Source organism: Vanrija pseudolonga, chromosome 4 (genome assembly GCF_020906515.1).
Source record: "Vanrija pseudolonga chromosome 4, complete sequence".
NCBI lineage: Eukaryota > Fungi > Basidiomycota > Tremellomycetes > Trichosporonales > Trichosporonaceae > Vanrija > Vanrija pseudolonga.
In genome coordinates this window covers 1,446,568-1,464,284 of record NC_085852.1, presented here as the reverse complement: position 1 = coordinate 1,464,284, position 17,717 = coordinate 1,446,568, and the positions used below count along the sequence as shown (strand labels likewise).

The 17,717-nt window shown below is 62.6% G+C and overlaps 6 protein-coding genes across 6 annotated transcripts; 4 read left to right on the top strand and 2 right to left on the bottom strand.

Annotated features, from left to right (window-relative positions):
• Window positions 1–202: 202 nt before the first annotated feature.
• On the top strand, window positions 203–2,102 carry SPAC323.04 (putative ABC transporter ATP-binding protein; the record flags this gene model as incomplete). The annotated part of the gene is made up of 3 exons (XM_062772371.1): window positions 203–466; window positions 513–1,284; window positions 1,334–2,102. 3 exons carry the CDS (start codon window positions 203–205, stop codon window positions 1,963–1,965), a joined length of 1,668 nt encoding a protein of 555 aa, XP_062628355.1. The 3' UTR covers window positions 1,966–2,102.
• On the bottom strand, window positions 2,073–4,453 carry GPT2 (Glycerol-3-phosphate O-acyltransferase 2). Its single transcript, XM_062772370.1, has 8 exons — window positions 4,133–4,453; window positions 4,017–4,047; window positions 3,931–3,981; window positions 3,816–3,879; window positions 3,721–3,774; window positions 3,447–3,675; window positions 2,679–3,404; window positions 2,073–2,639 (listed from the first exon to the last, which is right to left on the bottom strand). Exons 1-8 carry the CDS (start codon window positions 4,252–4,254, stop codon window positions 2,126–2,128), a joined length of 1,791 nt encoding a protein of 596 aa, XP_062628354.1. The 5' UTR covers window positions 4,255–4,453; the 3' UTR covers window positions 2,073–2,125.
• Window positions 4,454–4,729: 276 nt separating this feature from the next.
• Window positions 4,730–6,188, top strand: NOLC1 (Nucleolar and coiled-body phosphoprotein 1). The gene is made up of 3 exons (XM_062772369.1): window positions 4,730–4,765; window positions 4,814–5,170; window positions 5,211–6,188. The coding sequence occupies exons 1-3, from the start codon at window positions 4,750–4,752 to the stop codon at window positions 6,098–6,100; spliced, it is 1,263 nt and encodes a 420-aa protein (XP_062628353.1). The 5' UTR covers window positions 4,730–4,749; the 3' UTR covers window positions 6,101–6,188.
• Window positions 6,189–6,311: 123 nt separating this feature from the next.
• On the bottom strand, window positions 6,312–10,196 carry gpt (putative alanine aminotransferase, mitochondrial). Its single transcript, XM_062772368.1, has 4 exons — window positions 9,855–10,196; window positions 9,276–9,783; window positions 9,117–9,212; window positions 6,312–9,059 (listed from the first exon to the last, which is right to left on the bottom strand). Exons 1-4 carry the CDS (start codon window positions 10,109–10,111, stop codon window positions 6,525–6,527), a joined length of 3,396 nt encoding a protein of 1,131 aa, XP_062628352.1. The 5' UTR covers window positions 10,112–10,196; the 3' UTR covers window positions 6,312–6,524.
• Window positions 10,197–11,607: 1,411 nt separating this feature from the next.
• On the top strand, window positions 11,608–14,431 carry DENND6B (the record flags this gene model as incomplete). Its single annotated transcript, XM_062772367.1, has 6 exons — window positions 11,608–12,547; window positions 12,584–12,887; window positions 12,924–13,181; window positions 13,222–13,500; window positions 13,540–13,738; window positions 13,776–14,431. The coding sequence occupies exons 1-6, from the start codon at window positions 11,745–11,747 to the stop codon at window positions 14,429–14,431; spliced, it is 2,499 nt and encodes an 832-aa protein (XP_062628351.1). The 5' UTR covers window positions 11,608–11,744.
• Window positions 14,432–15,741: 1,310 nt separating this feature from the next.
• Window positions 15,742–17,703, top strand: pepF_1 (Serine-type carboxypeptidase F; the record flags this gene model as incomplete). Its single annotated transcript, XM_062772366.1, has 4 exons — window positions 15,742–16,066; window positions 16,154–16,436; window positions 16,478–17,000; window positions 17,044–17,703. The coding sequence occupies 4 exons, from the start codon at window positions 15,742–15,744 to the stop codon at window positions 17,701–17,703; spliced, it is 1,791 nt and encodes a 596-aa protein (XP_062628350.1).
• Between the last annotated feature and the right edge of the window lie 14 nt (window positions 17,704–17,717).

Below are 17,717 nucleotides of genomic sequence, written 5' to 3'. Positions count from 1 at the left end.
CACGGCGCCGGATGTCATGTGCATCATCATCGCTGCTCGCTATGTTCGGCGCGGGGGCGATAATCTCATCTCGGCCGCCGCGCTCGCCCGCCGACGTCGGGCCAGAGATGTCGAGTTGAATCGACTTCCGAGTGTGCAGCTCTGCTGCAACTGTACATAACCTGCTTGGCTTCCGAGCGCAAGCACGTTGCGCCCCACAACCATGCGCACGACAATACTGCGACAGATACGCCCCCTCGCGCGCACGATGCCGCGCGCCGCGGTGCGCTGGCTCGCCACGGCTGCGGCCAAGCCCCACGTCCAGCTGCCCCCCGCCGCCACGGTGCACCCTTTCGGCTCGGCGCAGGCGGCAGAGGCCAAGGACGCGCTGCTGCGCTTTCCGGAGGCGGGGTGGCGGGTGAGCGGGGACGGGAGCGAGGGGTGGGCGATTGTCGGGGACGCCGAGGGCCGCAGGCTCGCCGTCGAGGTGAGCACGCATCGACTGTTCAACCCCGCTGACCCACGCTCGCCAGACAATCCTAGGCCGGCACCGTATCCTGCCGCCCTCGCCCGCGCTGCCGGTCAACGAGCTGCCCGTGCCGCCGCGCGCGAGCTCGGAGGACTGGCGCGCGGTGCGATACCTCGCGTTCGCGCGCCCGTCGACCACCGGCGAGTTTACAGACTACACGGCGCGCTATGGCGCCCTGCAGGAGGAGGACAAGCTCACGCTACGCGAGAAGCTGTCCGCGGCGTTCGGCACGTCGGCGCAGGCAGAAGAAAACATCGCCGCAGCAGTCGCGTACATGGACCTCGGGCGGCTGGTCGACATGCCGGCGATCGCGCTGTCCTCAGGCCAGACCCGGCGCGCCCGCATAGCCCAGGCGCTCATGACGCGGCCTGCGCTCCTGATCCTCGAGGACCCCATGGCGGGCCTGGACGCGCCAAGCCGCATACGCGTCGACAAGCTCCTCGGCGAGCTGAATGCCGCCGCGGACGAGCCGCGCATCGTCGTCGTGCTCCGCGACAAGGGCGACGAGACGCTCGCGAGCTGGGTGTCCGACGTGGTCGAGGTGCGCGGCGGCGACGTGTGGGTCGGCCCTAGGGCCGAGTGGGAGGCAAGGCGGGCCGCAAGGGGAGAGGAACACCACGCTGCTGTCCCCGAGGCGGAGGACACGTCGGCCGCCGAGCCGATCGTCCAGCTCCAGGGCGTCAATGTGGCCTATGCCGAGGGCGCGCGCCGCGTCCTCAAGGACGTCGACTGGGCCATTCGGCCGGGCGACAGGTGGCACCTGCAGGGGTCTAACGGTGGGTTCGAGTCCCAGCTCGCGTACCTTCGTCACAGCTGACCCCGCAGGATCCGGCAAGACGACGCTCCTCTCCGTGCTGCTAGGGCACCACCCGCGCTCGTTCGCGCTCCCCGCGTCGGCGCTCACGCTGTTCGGCAAGCCGCGCCGCGAGACGCCGACGCCGGTACTCCGCGCGCTGATCGGACATACCAGCCCCGAGGTGTTCGCCGCGTTCCCGCGCAACATGAGCCTGGACGCCGAGGACGCCGTGGGGAGCGGGTACGAGGGGGTGTTTTCGCGGCGCAAGTTGACGCCGGGGCAGAAGGAGCGCGTGTTGTACCTGCTCGAGGCGTTCCGGCCCTTCTTGGCCAAGAGCCGTACTGGCCGCCCAACGGACGCGACGGCCAAGCAGCTCAGCAGACAGATGTTCGCGCACTACACGCCCCCGCAGCAGGCACTCCTGCTCTTCCTCCGCGCGGTGGTCTCGCGCCCGCCGCTGCTTGTGCTTGACGAGCCGACGCAGGGTATGGACGAGGAGATCTGGGAGGCGTGCCGCGCCTTCTTGGTCCAGGAGTGGGCCGAGATGAAGAAGGAGGGCAAGGAGCAGGCCGTGGTCGTGGTCTCGCATTACGAGGACGAGGTGCCATGGAAGCATGGGCGGGTGTTGAAGCTCGACGATGGCGTCGCGACTTCACAGTAGGGAAGAGAGGGACTAGAGCGCCACATATGCCAGATGCATCAAGATTAACACGGACGAGCGACATCTAGCTGCTACACGACCACGCCGACCACTGCACACGCCACACGCTGCTGCTGCTCCTGCTGCTGCTGCTTCTACTCTGCTCCTGCTGCTGCTGCTTCTACTCTGTCTTGCCGTTCTTGCCGTCCCCCTCGTCGCCGCTCGACGCGGCAGCCCAGTGCTCTTCCCGCCCAGCAGAGGCGAAGCGCGCACCGCGACCACGGAGGAAGGCGATAACCTCGCGGGCACCACGCACGCGCTGGGGCCAGTGGCGCTCATACTCGGGCACATTGTCCGTGTGGTCGATGTTGGTCACCTCGCCGCCGTACCGCTCCGCAAGCCAGTACTTTGCCTTGAGGCGCGCATCCTGGTCCTCGAGCTCGAGCAGCACGTCCGACAGCTCGCGTGCAGCCTGCACACGCGTGCGGAGAACGTGGCGCACAAGCACGCGCGATGGCAGGTGCTGGGGCTTGGTGTACTTCTCCTTGGGTGTTCCCGGCGGGAGGCCAGCCACAGCCGGAGGGTTGGGCGCAAACGAGGCGGCGCTGTCCACAAACTTGTTGAGCGACATCTCAACACCAGGGCCGAGCCACACGCCGACAAGAACTCGCCATGCGGCAATAAGCTTCTTGAGCCTGCAAGATCAGCGACAGTTCAGGGGTTTACACACTCACGCATTGTAGTTGGAGTCGATCAACGCAGCGTGGTACCGCGACAGGAGCCAGACAGAGCCAGCTGCAAACACAAACCCGAACGGAACCGACCAGAAGAGGTAGAAGAAGATGAAGAAGGCAATGGGGAAGGTCAAAAAGCTGAGGAAAAGACCCAGGAAGATCTTGTTCTGCGCCTGCGACTCGATCTCGTCCTCTGCGAGGCTGGCGCCCCAGATGCCGATGGCGTAGATGGGCAGGTTGAAGATAAATGGGGCGATGAACAGCGGGAACTGGAACAGGCAGACAATTGTGTCCTTGATGAGAATGGCGAGGGTTCTCAATCGTCCAGGAAGAGGCGTGGGGCGCGATGGGTCCAGCGACTTGGGCAGGGGCAGGTCGGTGAGGTCATAGTTTGACAGTCTGGACGAGAACAACAGGTCACGGTAGGTAACCAGCAAGCCCTTGAGCCGGTCGATGCGGTCGTTGTCCTTTGTCGAGAAGAGATCGACGAGGGTTTGTGCGACGTCGACATAGTCGGCCAGCGCGAGGTCATCCTCATACTTCCACAGCAGCTGGCGGGCCATCTGCGCGGCGAACGCAGTGTCCCAGTCGGGCGCGTTGACCGTCATCTTGTGCAGCTCCAGGGCGGTGTCGGCAGTGAGGCGCTTAACAGCAGACTTGCTGGCGCCCTCCTGCGTGCTCAAGAACTCCTCCCGGTACGCGTCCATCGAGAGGGCCGGGCCATAGCTACAACGTCAGCATGCTTCTTCTTCTCGCTCCACAACTCACGTGACAGCAAGGCGGCTCCGGTACTTTGTCTTGTCGCAGTATGCGATACCAACAGGCACAATGATAGCCGGCTTGCCCTTGTGGGGGCCGCCGGTCTCAGGCGAACCATTGAGGTAGACGAGGTACTCGAGGGCGGTCCACGACGTGCCGTCCTTGAGGGGGATGAGGTGGGGCTCGGTATGTGATGTTCCTTCTGGGAACACTCCGATGCACTCGTCCTGGGCGAGGGCTGGGGTCGGGTCAGCTACCCGGTGTCTGACTTTAGCTCACTCACCCTCAAATGTTCCGCGGAACAAGAGCTGGTTGTTCTTGGTCTTGCGGTCGACCGCTGCAGGTGGTCAGTGAACAGCGCCAAGAGGGCCAACGCACGGATGTTGCCCGCATTCGTGAGCATGGCCTTCATGGCCGGGTTCTTGAACAGCGAGTCCTTGACCTGGGGCGGTATGTCAGCGGCGCGAACTCTCGCCCCACAATCTCCACATACCCAGTAGTGGAGGCGATGCTTGTGGGGGATCGTGTTGGACAGGATCGCAGGCTACAGGTCAGCAGGGCTCCCAGGCTCGTCCTCACGTCAATAGCCATGTTGGTGTGGGTGCACGCGCTGGACGCGTCAGCTCAGCTCCATCGCACATATACGGGCCGTGACGACGCGTTACCACCGGGGCGCCACAGCGCTGCATACGCACAAGATGATCGGGCCCTCGTCGGGCACATTCTCGGCGCCATATACCTCGATCTTGCGGTAGAACGAGGTGATTGCGCTGCCGGCGAGCTGGACGAGCGGCTTGTGCGAGAAGCCAAAAGTCATGACGACGGAGGTGGGGGTTGGGTGTTCCGACTTTTGGGGAGAGGGGGGTGATGGTATGCCCAAGTGGTCGGTGGCGCACGCCGCGAGGGACAGATGTGGATGCGATGTGGGGGGAAGATGCAGGCGTTGCTCTCTGTGAGTGAGTAGCTTGCAGAGTGTCTGCTTTGTGGACCGTGTGGTGTGACTGGGTGCACTGTTGGTTGAGTGAGTGACGCTGAATGCGGCGGCGGGCCAAGACTTCGTGGATGCGGGCCGCCATGGACGGCCGATGGATCGAGGTGCATCACCAGGCCCCGGTGATGGGGCCGTGCCTTGCCTGGCTGGGTGATGAGTCACGTGCAGATCCCATCCCCGATGGGATAAAACAGCAAAAACACCCACAAGATAAAGAAATTTCCACTCCAACCTCCACTTTGAGAGCCCCCTCACGATGCCTATTGTGTCGATGGCGAGCATTTTGAGGGCAACAAGTGACCTCACACGAGCACACACACAATGGCAGAGAACAAGGGTGCGTAGGCTTCCTCCCGGCGTGCCACAGCAGCTCACGCCACCGCAGCCCTCGACACCGCGGTGCTCTCGTACCTCGTCGCGCGCGGCTTTACGCGCTCGACCAAGGCCTTTGAGAAGGAGGCCGGCGTCGCCGTCGCCCCCGAGGCTGAGGGGCAGCTGCTCAAGGCTTGGGCGGCGGCGGGATTGACGGCCAAGGCCGCCGCCGCCACCGACAACGACGTCGACATGGACAGCGGCGACGAGAGCGACAGCGAGAGCTCGGACTCGGACTCGGACAGCAGCTCGAGCGACAGCGACTCGGACTCGGACTCGGACGACGAGAGCGACTCCAGCGACAGCTCGAGCGACTCGGACAGCAGCTCGGACGACGAGAGCGACGACGCCAAGAAGGTGGAGGCGGCTGGTGAGCTACAAGGGCCCTCGAGAGGTAGCTAACGCCCCAGTCTCCAAGCCCACCGAGCCCAAGGACGTCCCCCTCCCCGAGTCTGACTCGAGCTCGAGCGGCAGCAGCTCTGACTCGAGCTCTGACTCAAGCTCCGACTCCGACTCCAGCTCTGACTCCGACTCGGACTCGTCCGATGACGGCAAGAAGAAGGCGTCGAGCAGCAGCAGCGAGACGCTGCCTGACCCCGCCAACGCGAAGGAGTCGTCCAGCAGCAGCAGCAGCTCGTCGTCGTCGTCCAGCTCCAGCAGCGACTCGGACTCGTCGAGCAGCTCTGACTCTGAGAGCGACAGTGACAGCGAGAGCGACTCGTCGTCGTCGTCATCTTCCTCCTCGTCCTCCTCTTCGTCGTCCTCGTCATCCTCGTCATCAGAGTCCGAGGAGGAGGACAAGCCCAAGCTCGGCCTGGGCGCCAAGCGCGCGCGCAGCCCGTCTACCTCGTCGTCCTCCGACTCTGACGACGAGCCGGCCAAGAAGCGCAAGGTCGACGAGTCGTCCTCGGTCCCGTCCTCGGCGCCTACCTCCTCGTCTTCTTCTTCCGCCAACACCTCGTCCGTCGCGTCCCCCGCGCCAGAGTTCAACGCGGCCTCGGCTTCGGGCAGCTCGACGCCCCGCGGCAGCAACGGCAAACCCGCGCGCGGGCAGGGCCAGCGCTTCGAGCGCATCAAGCAGGAGAACGTGACGTTCCACGACTTCCGCCTGATGGACAACAGCTTCGAGTCGCACATCCGTAACGGCGCCAACCCGAACGACTTTGGCGCCCGCGCCTCGCGCGACCTCATCGTGACGCGCGGCGACGGCTTCCGCAAGGAGAAGAACAAGAAGAAGCGCGGGTCGTACGCTGGCGGAGATATCACCCTCGCGTCCCACTCGATCAAGTTTGACGACTAGGTGGTGATCGCGACTGCTGCATAGATTTCGATACCCTCTTGCGATGTTTGTACTGGCTCAATGCATTTTGGACGCACGACGTACGCGGTGGACATGAGGGGCGTGAGAGGGAGAGAGGGAGAGAGGAGAGCGTACTCAGACATTCTACGCCCGCCAAGATGACTGCCCATCGCGCCGCCCCCGCACTCGCTCCGCTCGTGCTCGCTGCTCGCCGTGGGTAATGAATGCATAATGGGTTTGATTATCCAGCAGCAGCAGCGCTGCCAGAAACTACTTTTGTGTGATGCGTGCTACAACAGTTGGATGTCGACCACGCATAGAGCGTGAAACACTAACCGTATGATCAAGACGTGTTACAACAGTTGGATGTCGAAACACATTGAAATGTGTCGTTTTCCGTCGTTTGTCGTCCCCCAAAGCAAGCTCAAGCATATTGTGACAAGAACTCGTTGTGGAACTTTGTGATGCGTGCCATCATGTCCTCGACGTTGGGGGCGAGTGTGGTCACGCGCAGGTGGTACGTGCCGTCCTCCTGGCCAAAGCCCGAGCCGGCGACGGTGCAGATACCCGTGGCGTCGAGCAGAGCGAGGGCGTAGAACACGTCGGCCTCCTTGCCGGCCTTCTTGGCGGCCTCAATCGCGCGCGGGGGAAGCGTGAGCTGCGGGAAGAGGTACATGGCGCCCTCGGCCGGCTGGCACGACACGCCTTCGAGCGCGTTGAACTGCTCGCGCATGTATGCCGAGCGGTCGCGCATACCCTCGTGGATCTCGCGAGACTCCTTCTGGAAGAGCTCGTATGATGGCGAGCCAGCCTTGGGAGGCGAGACGAGCAGGTCGACGCCAATCTGGCCCGACACTGGCGCACAGAGCGAGATCGAGGCCATCTTGAGAAGGAGCTCCTCGACACCAGAGTCGAGGTTGACAGTCTCAATGTATCCGCCGCGGCGGCCGCACTCGCCACTCACACCCTTGGAGATCGAGTGGAAAGAGACGAGCTCGACCGACGACGCAATCGGCTCGGGCATCGAGCGCAGGACCTGCTTGAACGAGATGAACGGCTTGCGCTCGGGCTCGTAAATGTTGGTCTGGTACACCTCGTCGGCCAGAAGCAGAAGCGACTCGTCGTAGGCGATCTGCACAATCTCGCGCATGTTCTCCTCAGAAAGGCACGAGCCGGTGGGGTTGCCGGGGTTGATAACCACCAATGCCTTGAGCGTCTTGATCGACAGGTCGTTGCGGCCGCGGGCAATGGCCTTCTTCAATGACGTGAGGTCGAGCGCCCAGCCCTCCGACTCATTCAGGCTGTACGAGACGGGGACTGCGTGCAGGTGGGCGAGGCAGGCAGTGTACACTGGGTACTGGGGGCGGGGGATGAGAGCAGCGTCTCCAGGGCGGAGAGCGAGACCGAGGATCATCCACACGCCAGGGGTGGCACCGCCAGTGAGGTAAATGTGCTCGGGGTCGGCAGGGAAGCCATCACGAGCCTCGATGAACTTGGCGACGCGTTGGCGAATCGGCAGCGAACCCTTGGAGCCAGTGTAAGCGCCGATCGAACCAAACTCGGCGTTGAGCTCGGTCGCCTTGGCGAGCACGTCGGCAGGGAACAGCTCGTTGGCCAATGGGTGGGTAAGAAGGTCGGGGTACTCGACCAACGAGGTAACCTGGCGCCAGTAGGTGAGGGGCTTCTGCTTGAGCTCCTTCTCCTGCGGGTTGCCAATGTTGGCGTAGGTGATGTGGTCAAAGGGCAGCTTTGCTCCCTCGGCGAGCTTGGTAGCGAGGACCTCGGCCTTGGCGTTGAGCTCGCCACGGACGGCGTACTCGACGTTCAGGACTGCAGGGTTGACCGTGTCGACCGTGAGCGCCTTGGAGTGGACGTAGCCATTGGCACCACCGTTGGCGTCGCCGTTGGTAGCCGGGGCCGCGGGGACGGCCAGGCACGAGTCGTGGATGATGTTCAAGGCCTTGATGGCGTCCTTGTTCTCAATCACACACGAAATGTTGATCTCGCTCGCACCCTGCGAGATCATCTCGATGTTGACCTCGGCCTTGGCGAGCGAGGCGAACATGAGGCCGGCCGAACCAATGGCGTTGCGCATGTTGCGGCCGACGAGCGAGAGAATGGCCATGTCGTTCGACACGGTAATGTCGCCAATCTTCTCGAGGTCCCGGATGAGGCGCTCCAAGCGGCGAGGGTTCAAAAAGTGCTGCATCGCCATCGAGACGTGCACCTCGGACGTCGAGATGAGGTCGACGACGACACCAGCGCGGTCGAGGGTGCCGAAGATGCGCGCAAGGAAGCCGTGCGAGATGGTCTTGCGGTTCGAGTGGATGTTGAGGACAATGATCTGGTCCTTGATGGTAACGGCCGTCGGCATGCGGTCGAGCAAACCGTTCGGGAGGTGCGCCGGAGGGGGCACGTTGAGGCCGACGGGGAAGTCCTGATCGGGGAGAATGATGGTGCCAGGACCTCCGGGGTTGTCAACATTCTTGATGCGAATGGGGATCTTTGCGCGGATGACCTGCTCCATGGTGAAGGGGTGGATAACTTCAGAGCCGTAGTAGGTAAGCTCAGCGGCCTCGTCGGGCGTAATAGAGGGCACGAGGCGGGCGGTGGGCACCTTGCGGGGGTCGGCAGTGAAGATGCCGTCGACCTCCTTCCAGACCTGGAGCTCAGACGCGGCCACACCGACAGCACACAGCGCGGCACACAGATCGGTGTAACCACGGCCGATCTGTGCGAGGAGCGAGCCAGGGACGGCGCCAAAGTATCCGGTGATGACGGGAACGCGGTGACCGCACTCTCTCAATCTCTCACCAAGCCTCACAGCGAGCTCGTCGTAGAAAGACTGGCCAAGTTGGGCGACGCCCTGGTCTCCAGAGGCAGTGAGAGCGGCGTCGGTCGCAGCGGTCATAGCCGCGTCAACAATGTTGTCAAGGACAACGAGCTCAGAGTCGACGCCCTATTGTTTGTCAGCCAGGTGTGTGGTGTGGGAGAAACACAACGCCTCGGCACTTACACGATCCCTCAAAGCCGCGGCGACGATCTTGCATGCCAGTCGCTCACCGGTGCCGATGATGGAATCCTGTGACCTTGGCGAGATCTCGTCGATGATCTGGTTTGGTTAGCGCGAGATCGGTGAACAGATCGTGTCATCGCCACCATCACTGCCACTTACGTGCGCGGCATTCAAGAATGAGCGGAGGACCTCACAGTCGCGCTCAATCTCCTCCTCGAGCTCGTCGCGCAATGCGCCCTCCTTGAGCGTGGCGCGGGCAGCGTCCAGATGTGACCGCTTGATCGTGTCGACAGTCGTGTGGAAGCGAGGCTCGAGCGGCTCGGAGCCCGTCGGGGTAGTCGGGCCCGACGAGTCGGTCGGCGAGTGCGACCTGCTCTTGTCCTCCTTCTTGCCAGCAACGGGGTGGAAGGGGGAAGGAGAGGAAGAGCGGGCGGGGGTGTCGTCCTTCAATGAGGAGAAGGAAGAGATCATCGAGCCGCTGAAGAAGCCACTGCCGACCCGCTTGGGGTACAATGGCGTCTGGTAGCCCGAGGCGTCGGGGCGCGACTTTGACGGCTCGAGGGCCTCACGAGACGCCTGGAGGAGGAGGTTGGTCGTGCCGAGGGCCTTGGTCTGGGTCGAGCGCGCCGAGCAGACAATAGCGACGCGATTTGTCTTGAGATATGACCTGGGGGTGGTGGCGTGAGCTGGTGTCTGTGTGTGTGCGATGAACGTGTCTAAGGCTGGCTCCACACTCACTCTACAATCTGGGTGATCGAGTCGAGCGACTTGCCGACAGAGGTGCCGCCATACTTCTGAATAACCCATGGGAGGTTTGCTTCGACATTGTTGTGGAGGAGCGACTCGTCGACATCGCCATAGTAGGATCTGGGGGTGGCTAATCCCGAGGATACTGGGGATGCGAACGAGACCATGTTGCTGTCTAGTCGCAACCTTGGCTTGTTTGTTTTTATAGGTTTTTGATTTCTTGCAAGATGAGGAGATGAGGAGGACATTCAACGTGTGTGGAGTAGGTAGGAGGGACGCGGCTAGTCTGTAGCAGGCCAGAACAGACTTCGGCAGTGTGATGCGGCTCACGGCTCGACGTCTGCCTGCCTGACTACTACTCTCCACACATTCTCGAGTCGTAAATCTCGAATGGTGCACGAATCGGGTCGGCCGAATAGTAGGGATTCGCCACGTGGCTATAGTGATGGAGTATTCCGAAAGTGAAATATGCGCCCTGTAGCCAATTAGGATTCGACGATTGGCCGGTAAGGGCGGTGAGTTTGATGGCGTGATTGGGGAACCGACCTGGCGAGTATATGCGAGTCAGACGAGGAGGGCTACAAGCGCTCCGCGCTGCGAAGGAGCTCTCCGGGCCGTGCGTATCCCGGCAGACATCGGCATAACAAGCCGGCCGTTGGGACGCATTCCCTTGTATTTGGATTAGCCTGTTAGCGCATTAACATTTATTTGGATTGATTAGACGCCCTCGTCGACTCTCGTTAACATCGGGGCACACGCCGCCAAAGGCTTTGGGGGCCACCACCGCGTCGTCACAACGTCACAAGCCATCGAAGCCACGCAGCGACGGCTTCAAGATGCAACGGCGCCTTGCACAAGCTCTCTCAACCTCGGAAGAGCGAGATGCAACGCCGATGCGGCATAGACCCGCGGAGAACTCCATGCGGGGGCGACCCATTGTCACTTGCTTTGTTGTCGAGTCGTGACTGACACAGTGACAAGGCACCTCGGCAACGCGCAATGTGGCATGCGAGGAAGGAGAGACGTCACGGTAACTACTGGTCATGGTTCACGTCACTAGTAATCTTGCAGCAGTGCGGATACATCCGCCGCTACGTTGAGTGGTCGTTTCACCTCGACAGTCAACGACCATGCTCGGTTGCTGACATCAACTGGCCGATGGTTATCCTAGATGTGGGGGAGGCGGAGCAGGTAGGCGGGTGTGTCCAGTAGCCATCTACGGAGGCGGAGGGAGTGAACGGGTGAGTAGAGGGGGGAATCGGAGTGGCATGTTGGTTGATCGTGAAGCGAAGAGGGGAAATGAATCCGAGGCAGAGTATACACAGCTCGCGCTCTGTGTGCTGTGTGTGTGTGTGTGCTGCCCAGATATCCGCAGCCAACCAACCCCCCGGAGGAAAGTGGGCTGGTTCGTAGAGGTTTCCCCTGCCCCCTGCTCGCTTGTGTCCCCTTGTCTCGAGTCTACTTCAAGTGGCCGATGATGAACAATGGGATATGCATGCCGCACTTCCCGCGATTCCTTTATTGTGACAATTCACTGATGGCGGGCACTAGGCAGGCAGACAGGCTGGCGGCGGTGTGCCTGCCATTGAGACGAGATCGCGCGCGCATGTGACAATAAAGTTCCGCGTGTAATGACGTCCGTTTCCACCAACAGCCAGCAGCCAGGCAGGCAGGCTACTCGGGTCGAAGTGCACGAGCACTCGGTTCGACGAACGCTTTTGGCAGCAACAAGACTCTAGCCCATCTCACCTCCCGTCAGACTTCACCCTCTTTACTGCACACTCACCTTACATGGCTACATTGTCCCTCATCAACATTATAGACAACTAGGCCACCGACGCCCTTGACCCCGCTCAGCCCGCCGCCCCCCTCGTCCATGTCATGACTGCTCCCACGGCCAACAACGGCCGTGGTAGCGCCAGCTACTACTCCACGACCAGTACCCACTCTCGAACAGGAAACGGTAACGGCCACAAGCTGTGGAATGATGACACCGACTTTGGAGAGGACACTGGCGACATTTCGCTATCTCTTGGCCCTCGCTCTGGCCTCGGATTCCCCATCGCAGCGGCAGACAGACTACCGCCCCGCCCGCGCGATGTGAGCACGCCAGCCCCACAAAGGCTTCTCGGTAAGGGGCTGCTTGACCCACACGCCAGCGGCGTTCCACAACGGTCTGCCAGTGCAGCGCCGTCGACACCGCAACGCGGTGAAGCCAGCGGCGGTGTAGAGAGGCCGCTTTCTGCGATGCAGAACGGCACACGGCATCCGTCGTCAACATCAACAACGTCATCTGCCGATCTTCCATCCACCCCAACCATCAGCATCAATACCCCGTCCTCACTGGCGTCCCGCAGACCCGGCGTCACCCGCTCGCGGAGTCTGAGCGTCAAAATCCCGACCGTGGACCTCGCGTCGCGGGGAAACGACCCGGCGTCGGCGACAGTCACGAGCTCGGCGACGACGTCGGCAGGGCCGTTCGCCAAGAAACTCCTCGACCCGAACACGTCGTCGCCTCTTGTCGCAAGCCCACGACCCCCGCCCCTTGTTGATGACGACTGCGCGCAGAAAATGAGCCGATGGGTCAAGGAGATTGTCGTGTGCAACTTTGATCTCGAGCGTGGGCCCGTGGTGGAGCGCCGCGCAGTCGGCCGGAGATGGGGCACGGGCGAGAAGGAGAATGTGTAGGTGCCGTTAGCCGATTCAAGCTCACCTACCAGCGCCTTCTCGTCCTTCCCCGACACGTCACTCTTCACCGAGGGGAGTATCCAGTTCTCGTTCAAGATCAGACACCTGCCGCCTGATCCGTCGTCCCTGGCCTTCCCCGAGCCGCCATCGCCACTGCCTGATCGCACCGACGAGCCAGTCCTCGGCAGAAGACCAGGCCATGCGCGGGGGGTGAGCTTGTCGAGAGAGAAGGCGGCAGAGTACCGCAACTGGGACGAGCGGGGCCGCGAGTGGCTGTACGGCTTTGTGTGGTTCCACCAGCGGCGCGATAGGGGCATCGCTCGTGGATTCATGCAGGTGAGCTAGCTCCTCTAGAGCAGCAGCTGACCCCAGAAATCCGTCGTCATCCTCACCCACCTCCCCTTCCCCCAGCTCTTCTCTGCCGTTCTCGGACGCGTAGCGCCATCTTTCTTCCAGTACGGCTACTCAGCGCTCGAGGTTGCGTGCCACGCTATCGCGAGCTGGCCCGACCCCGTGCCCGACGCGCAGCTCGAACTTCCTCTCCTCTCAGAAGTACTCACCGTCAAGCTCCCCGACTCAACGGACAACCCTCAGGTGGACATTCGAGTCAACCGAAACGAGCCTGGACCGGTGAGTTGCACGCATGTCGCGGTTCTAACTCCTCCCTCAGCTCCTGGCCTCGCTACCATCGTCGTCGCCCTTGCGCACGCTCGCATCTTTCCTCCCATCTCTCTGGTCAATATGGGAATGCCTGGTTCTCGCCGAGCCGGTGCTCGTCATTGCCCCCGACCCGAGGACGTGCTCTGAGATTGTGTGGTGGCTCCGGGAGATTGTCCGCCCCATCCCGCTGGCTGGAGACTTCCGTCCTTACCTCCACATCCATGACCACGACTTTTCGCTCCTGGTCAACGCAAGCAAGCCCCAGGCTGGTGTAGTTGTTGGCGTAACGGTGGGTTCTTCTTGCTGTCTGCACCCACTCACACCCCAGAACCCATTCTTCCGCAACGCCGCGTCGCACTGGCCCAACGTTATCTCGGTCCCGAGTGACAGACCACGGCCCCAGGTTCCGGGAGGCCCCCGAACCGAGACTCCCGAGGGCTTCATCTCGCGTCGCCATCGCAGCGTGCAGAAGGACCGTGCGCTGCTTAAGCGACTGGAAGGTTTGGTTGCGGAGGGGAAGTTTGATGGTGAGTAACGGGTGCACGGGCGGCCCTAACCTTGCAGATCCGGAAGGCAACGATGCTCTCCGGGCGCACTTCCGCCAGCTTACCGAGAAGATGCTGGTACCCCTCAACCGGTACTTCCAGACGCTGGTGCCTCCTCGGACGCCGGTCCCATCGTCGCCTCAGCCGGGTCGCAGCGCAGTGCCCCCTCCACCACCGGCACTCTCGCTATCCACACTCAAGCCGTTCTCACTTCCGGCATTCGTGAGCCACCTCAAGACGAAGGGCCCGAACCCGCTGTCCTTCAAAACAAAGGGTCTGAGTACCAAGTCGCGCGTCGAGTCCGACTTTTACTCGTCATTCTGCATGTCGCCGTGCTTTGCCAGCTGGCTGAGCGCAAGGGTCGAGAGCCTCGGCATTGCTGTCGCGTCCAACCTCAAGGCGATGGGTGTGGAAGGAGTGCCCAGTGCGATTCCTCGGCGGCTGTCACCCGCCCCGAGCGACATGGCGAGCACATCGACGCGCTCGAGCCAGGAAGGGAGCGGGAAGAGCGGCCCGGCGTCTGCGCGGGCGTCTATCCGCGTCAGCGCCGACATACAGCGCCACGGCGGCGGCGGCGGCGGCGACGACGTCTTCGGCCCCGTGCTCGAGCAGCGGCGGCTGAGCGCGAGCCAAGGCGTCGCGGCGGGCGTGGCCAAGCTCAAGCTCGGGCGATAGACATACACGAAACCTCACACATAAAGTGTCATCACGTCAATCTACTGTTGTAACTTGTAGACCAGCCAAGCATGGAACATATAGAGGTGCGGGCGTGGCGGCGGTCCCCTGGGCGGGGGGTCCTGACAACTACGCACTCACCTGCCCCTCTGTGTAACTAACGGCACACCTACGGCGCGCCGAGTCTCCTCGCCGGTGCTGACTTCGTGCGCAACCCGCAACTGAGTCGCTCCTCCTACGGTCCTCGTCTCTTACCCTCGGTTCAGCAGAGTCACAAACAAGCAACCTCGGTGACAACTTCGGGGCTCACAGGCTGCCGTCTGTCTCGTTGTCCTCCTTGGCCCTCCTCGGTTCGAGGCCACCAGCGGCTCAACGGCAACTCTTTGCAGGGAACCGCGACGATGACCTCCTCTTTTCCTTCCCTCCTTGAGCTCCCACCCCTTCCACCCGTCTGCCTGATCTTCACCTGCACTCGGCGGGCACGGCAACCAAGGCCACCGCCTCCACCTCGACCCTCTCCACCTCGTCGTCGGAGGCAACCTTGCCAGCGAAACCCTGGCATAATAGGCAGGTGACTTCCCGGCACGTTCGACGCGACCGCAAACAACGAGGGGAGCGAGGCGCGAGGCAGGCAGCAGTGCCACGCCGGCAGGCACGCGTCTCCAAACATCTCGTCCAAACTCTGTCGGCCAGATGGGAAGGTAATCTGCCCACAGGGAGATCACGCGCGGAATGTGCGTTTGTGGGGAACGGGTGGTGTCGAGGCGTCGTGCGTGCGTGCGTGCGTGCGTGCGTCAAGAGGCCGAGGTGCGGAAGAAGTCAGGCGCGGGTCGGCATCGCGCCGCGGGCGCGCCAAGACAACCTCCTCCTCCACCCACCCTCTCTGGAATCGGCAACTCCCGCCGCTTCTTCCCCCTGGAGCTGTCACAACATGACCGCACGCATCTGCCGTGCGCCGACGTTAGAGTTGTCCCCCGCCGGCGGGTGTGTCGCATTGCCAGGGGGCCTCGCGTTGCGGTACGAACCTTAACCTGACCGCATGCCGAGAGCGCGGCGCGTACCGCACCACACTCACAGCGCGCGCGCGTCTCGGCGGTCGGCCCCGTGTTCCGGTGTTGGGGTCCACCTACCTCTGTTGCTCTTCACCGTCACCTCGCGGGGGTGGGTGGGGGTCGAGTCGGGGCGAGGGGTATAACATGCGTACGAGGTCACAAGCAGGGCCGCCCCCAGCTCTCTCTCCCCTTGACCCTCCCACTCCACTCATTGCGCCTCTGCGCACCCCACACTCGTTAACCACACTCTTTTGACACATGAAGCCCGTCGCGCTCCTCGCCGCACTGGGCATCGCGGCCCTCGGCCCCCTCACGGGCGCGCAGGCCTCCACCGACGCCGCTACCGAGTGGAAGTTCCCCATCGACCCGCTGTGGTCGTGGCCGACGGTGGAGGAGAACAACGCTGCCCCGCCGAGCCTCGAGCGCCGCGGTGGTGACTATGGCCATGGCAAGGGCCACGGCAAGGGCAAGGGCAAGGAAAAGCACGGTAAAGGCAAGGGCAATGGCCACGGCAAGTGCAAGCCCAAGCCTGAGAAGCCGGTCAACACCACTTGTTTCCGGTACTACAAGGACTGCACCAAGGGTGAGTTGGTTTGGTGGCATGTGGCGGGAACAGTGTGGCGGATTGCGCAGCAACCGCACGCTAGAGCACGGCTGACATCCGTCCCAGACGCCCTCACCACTTCCCTCCCGGACATCGACTACGACTTTGGCGAGATGTACTCTGGCAACATTGCCATCAACCCCTCCAAGCCCAACGACACGCTCTTCTACGTCTTCAAGCCCAAGGACGGCGCCCCGGTCGACGAGTTGACAATCTGGCTGACTGGCGGACCGGGCTGCTCGTCCCTGTTCGGCTTCATGCGCGAGATTGGCCCCATCATGTGGGCCGAGGGCCAGATCAAGGCCCGCGAAAACCCGTATGCCTGGAGCAAGTTGACCAACGTGCTATTGTGAGTCGAGTGGCCCTGCTGAGGCGCGCCTGACGCCCCAGCGTCGACCAGCCCGTCGGCACCGGTTTCTCGACCGGCACGCCCACTGCCAAGTCGTCGGCCGACGTCGCGGTCCAGTTCGCCGACTGGTTCAAGGAGTTCCAGAACAAGTTTGGAATCAAGAACTACAGGATTTTCGTCACAGGCGAGAGCTACGGTGGACGCTGGGTGCCCTACATCTCTGCCGAGTTCCTCAACCGCGCGGACAAAGCCACATACGACCTCAAGGGCAGCCTCATCTATTCTGCCTCCATTGGCGACGAACTCTCGCAGCAAGACAACCTTCCCGCGCTACCCTTTGCCAAGCGCAAGCGCGACTACTATGCGTTCCCGGACGAGAAGATTGCCTCGCTCCAGGCGCAGGCAGACCGATGTGGCTTTACTGCGTGGTTCGACAAGTACATGACCTTCCCGCCCCCGGGTCCCCAGCCCGTGGGAGAAGGGCTCAACCAGGCCTGCTATCTGTCTGGCGAGGTCATGTTTTCGGCCGTCAAGCGAAACGTCTGCTTTGATCAAAACAACATTGTGAGTGGAAGCAGGCACGAGCTCGGCTGCTGACCGATTTCAGAACCGCCAGTGCCCTGTGCCAGACGACGAGGTCTTTGGCCTCTTTGGCAACAACTTTGTGCCGGGCAGCTACATTGGCAAGACGCTCTACTTTGAGCGGCCCGAAGTGGTCAAGGCACTGCATGCGCCGACGTCAAAGCGGTTCACCATGTGTACCCGAGGCGTGCTGGTCGGTGCCGATGACGCCTGGCGAAATGACGAGTCGCTTCCCCCGACCCAGCACGTCCTCCCGCAGGTCATCGACGCGACGCAGCGCGTCATCATGATTAACGGCGACCTCGACGGCAACATCCCGCCTGAAGGCACGCTCCTCGCCATCCAGAACATGACGTGGGGCGGCCAGCTCGGCCTGCAGTCCAAGCCGGCCGACACATTCTTCGTGCAGATGATGGAGAGGCAGTTTATCGACCTCACCTTTTCCATCGGATTCCCCCCACCCGCGCCGTTCTTCGGCGGCCAGGGCCCGATGGGCACGTACACAAAGGAGCGCGGCCTCGTGTGGGTCCACCAGCTGCAGGCGGGCCACTCGGTACCCGAGCAGCAGGGCCGCGCATCCGTCATGCACCTCGAGTGGCTCCTCGGCCACCGCGAGGGCTTTGGCCCCAACGACCAGACGGCTTATACCGACGGCGACACGCGCCCCGGGGCGCGGTTTGACTAGGGTGTGCCGTATCG

Excerpts from the sequence above, each read along its gene's own strand:
- gpt (XM_062772368.1), bottom strand. The coding sequence starts at position 10,111 with ATGTCCTCCTCATCTCCTCATCTTGCAAGAAATCAAAAACCTATAAAA. Across the intron at positions 9,784-9,854 it reads TCGATCACCCAGATTGTAGA|GTCATATCTCAAGACAAATC; the intron begins GTGAGTGTGGAG and ends CACCACCCCCAG. Across the intron at positions 9,060-9,116 it reads CCGCGGCTTTGAGGGATCGT|GGCGTCGACTCTGAGCTCGT; the intron begins GTAAGTGCCGAG and ends GACAAACAATAG.
- GPT2 (XM_062772370.1), bottom strand. The coding sequence starts at position 4,254 with ATGACTTTTGGCTTCTCGCACAAGCCGCTCGTCCAGCTCGCCGGCAGC. Across the intron at positions 3,880-3,930 it reads AGCATCGCCTCCACTACTGG|GTCAAGGACTCGCTGTTCAA; the intron begins GTATGTGGAGAT and ends ATACCGCCCCAG. Across the intron at positions 3,676-3,720 it reads GTTCCGCGGAACATTTGAGG|CCCTCGCCCAGGACGAGTGC; the intron begins GTGAGTGAGCTA and ends ACCCGACCCCAG.
- NOLC1 (XM_062772369.1), top strand. Across the intron at positions 5,171-5,210 it reads CAAGAAGGTGGAGGCGGCTG|TCTCCAAGCCCACCGAGCCC; the intron begins GTGAGCTACAAG and ends CTAACGCCCCAG.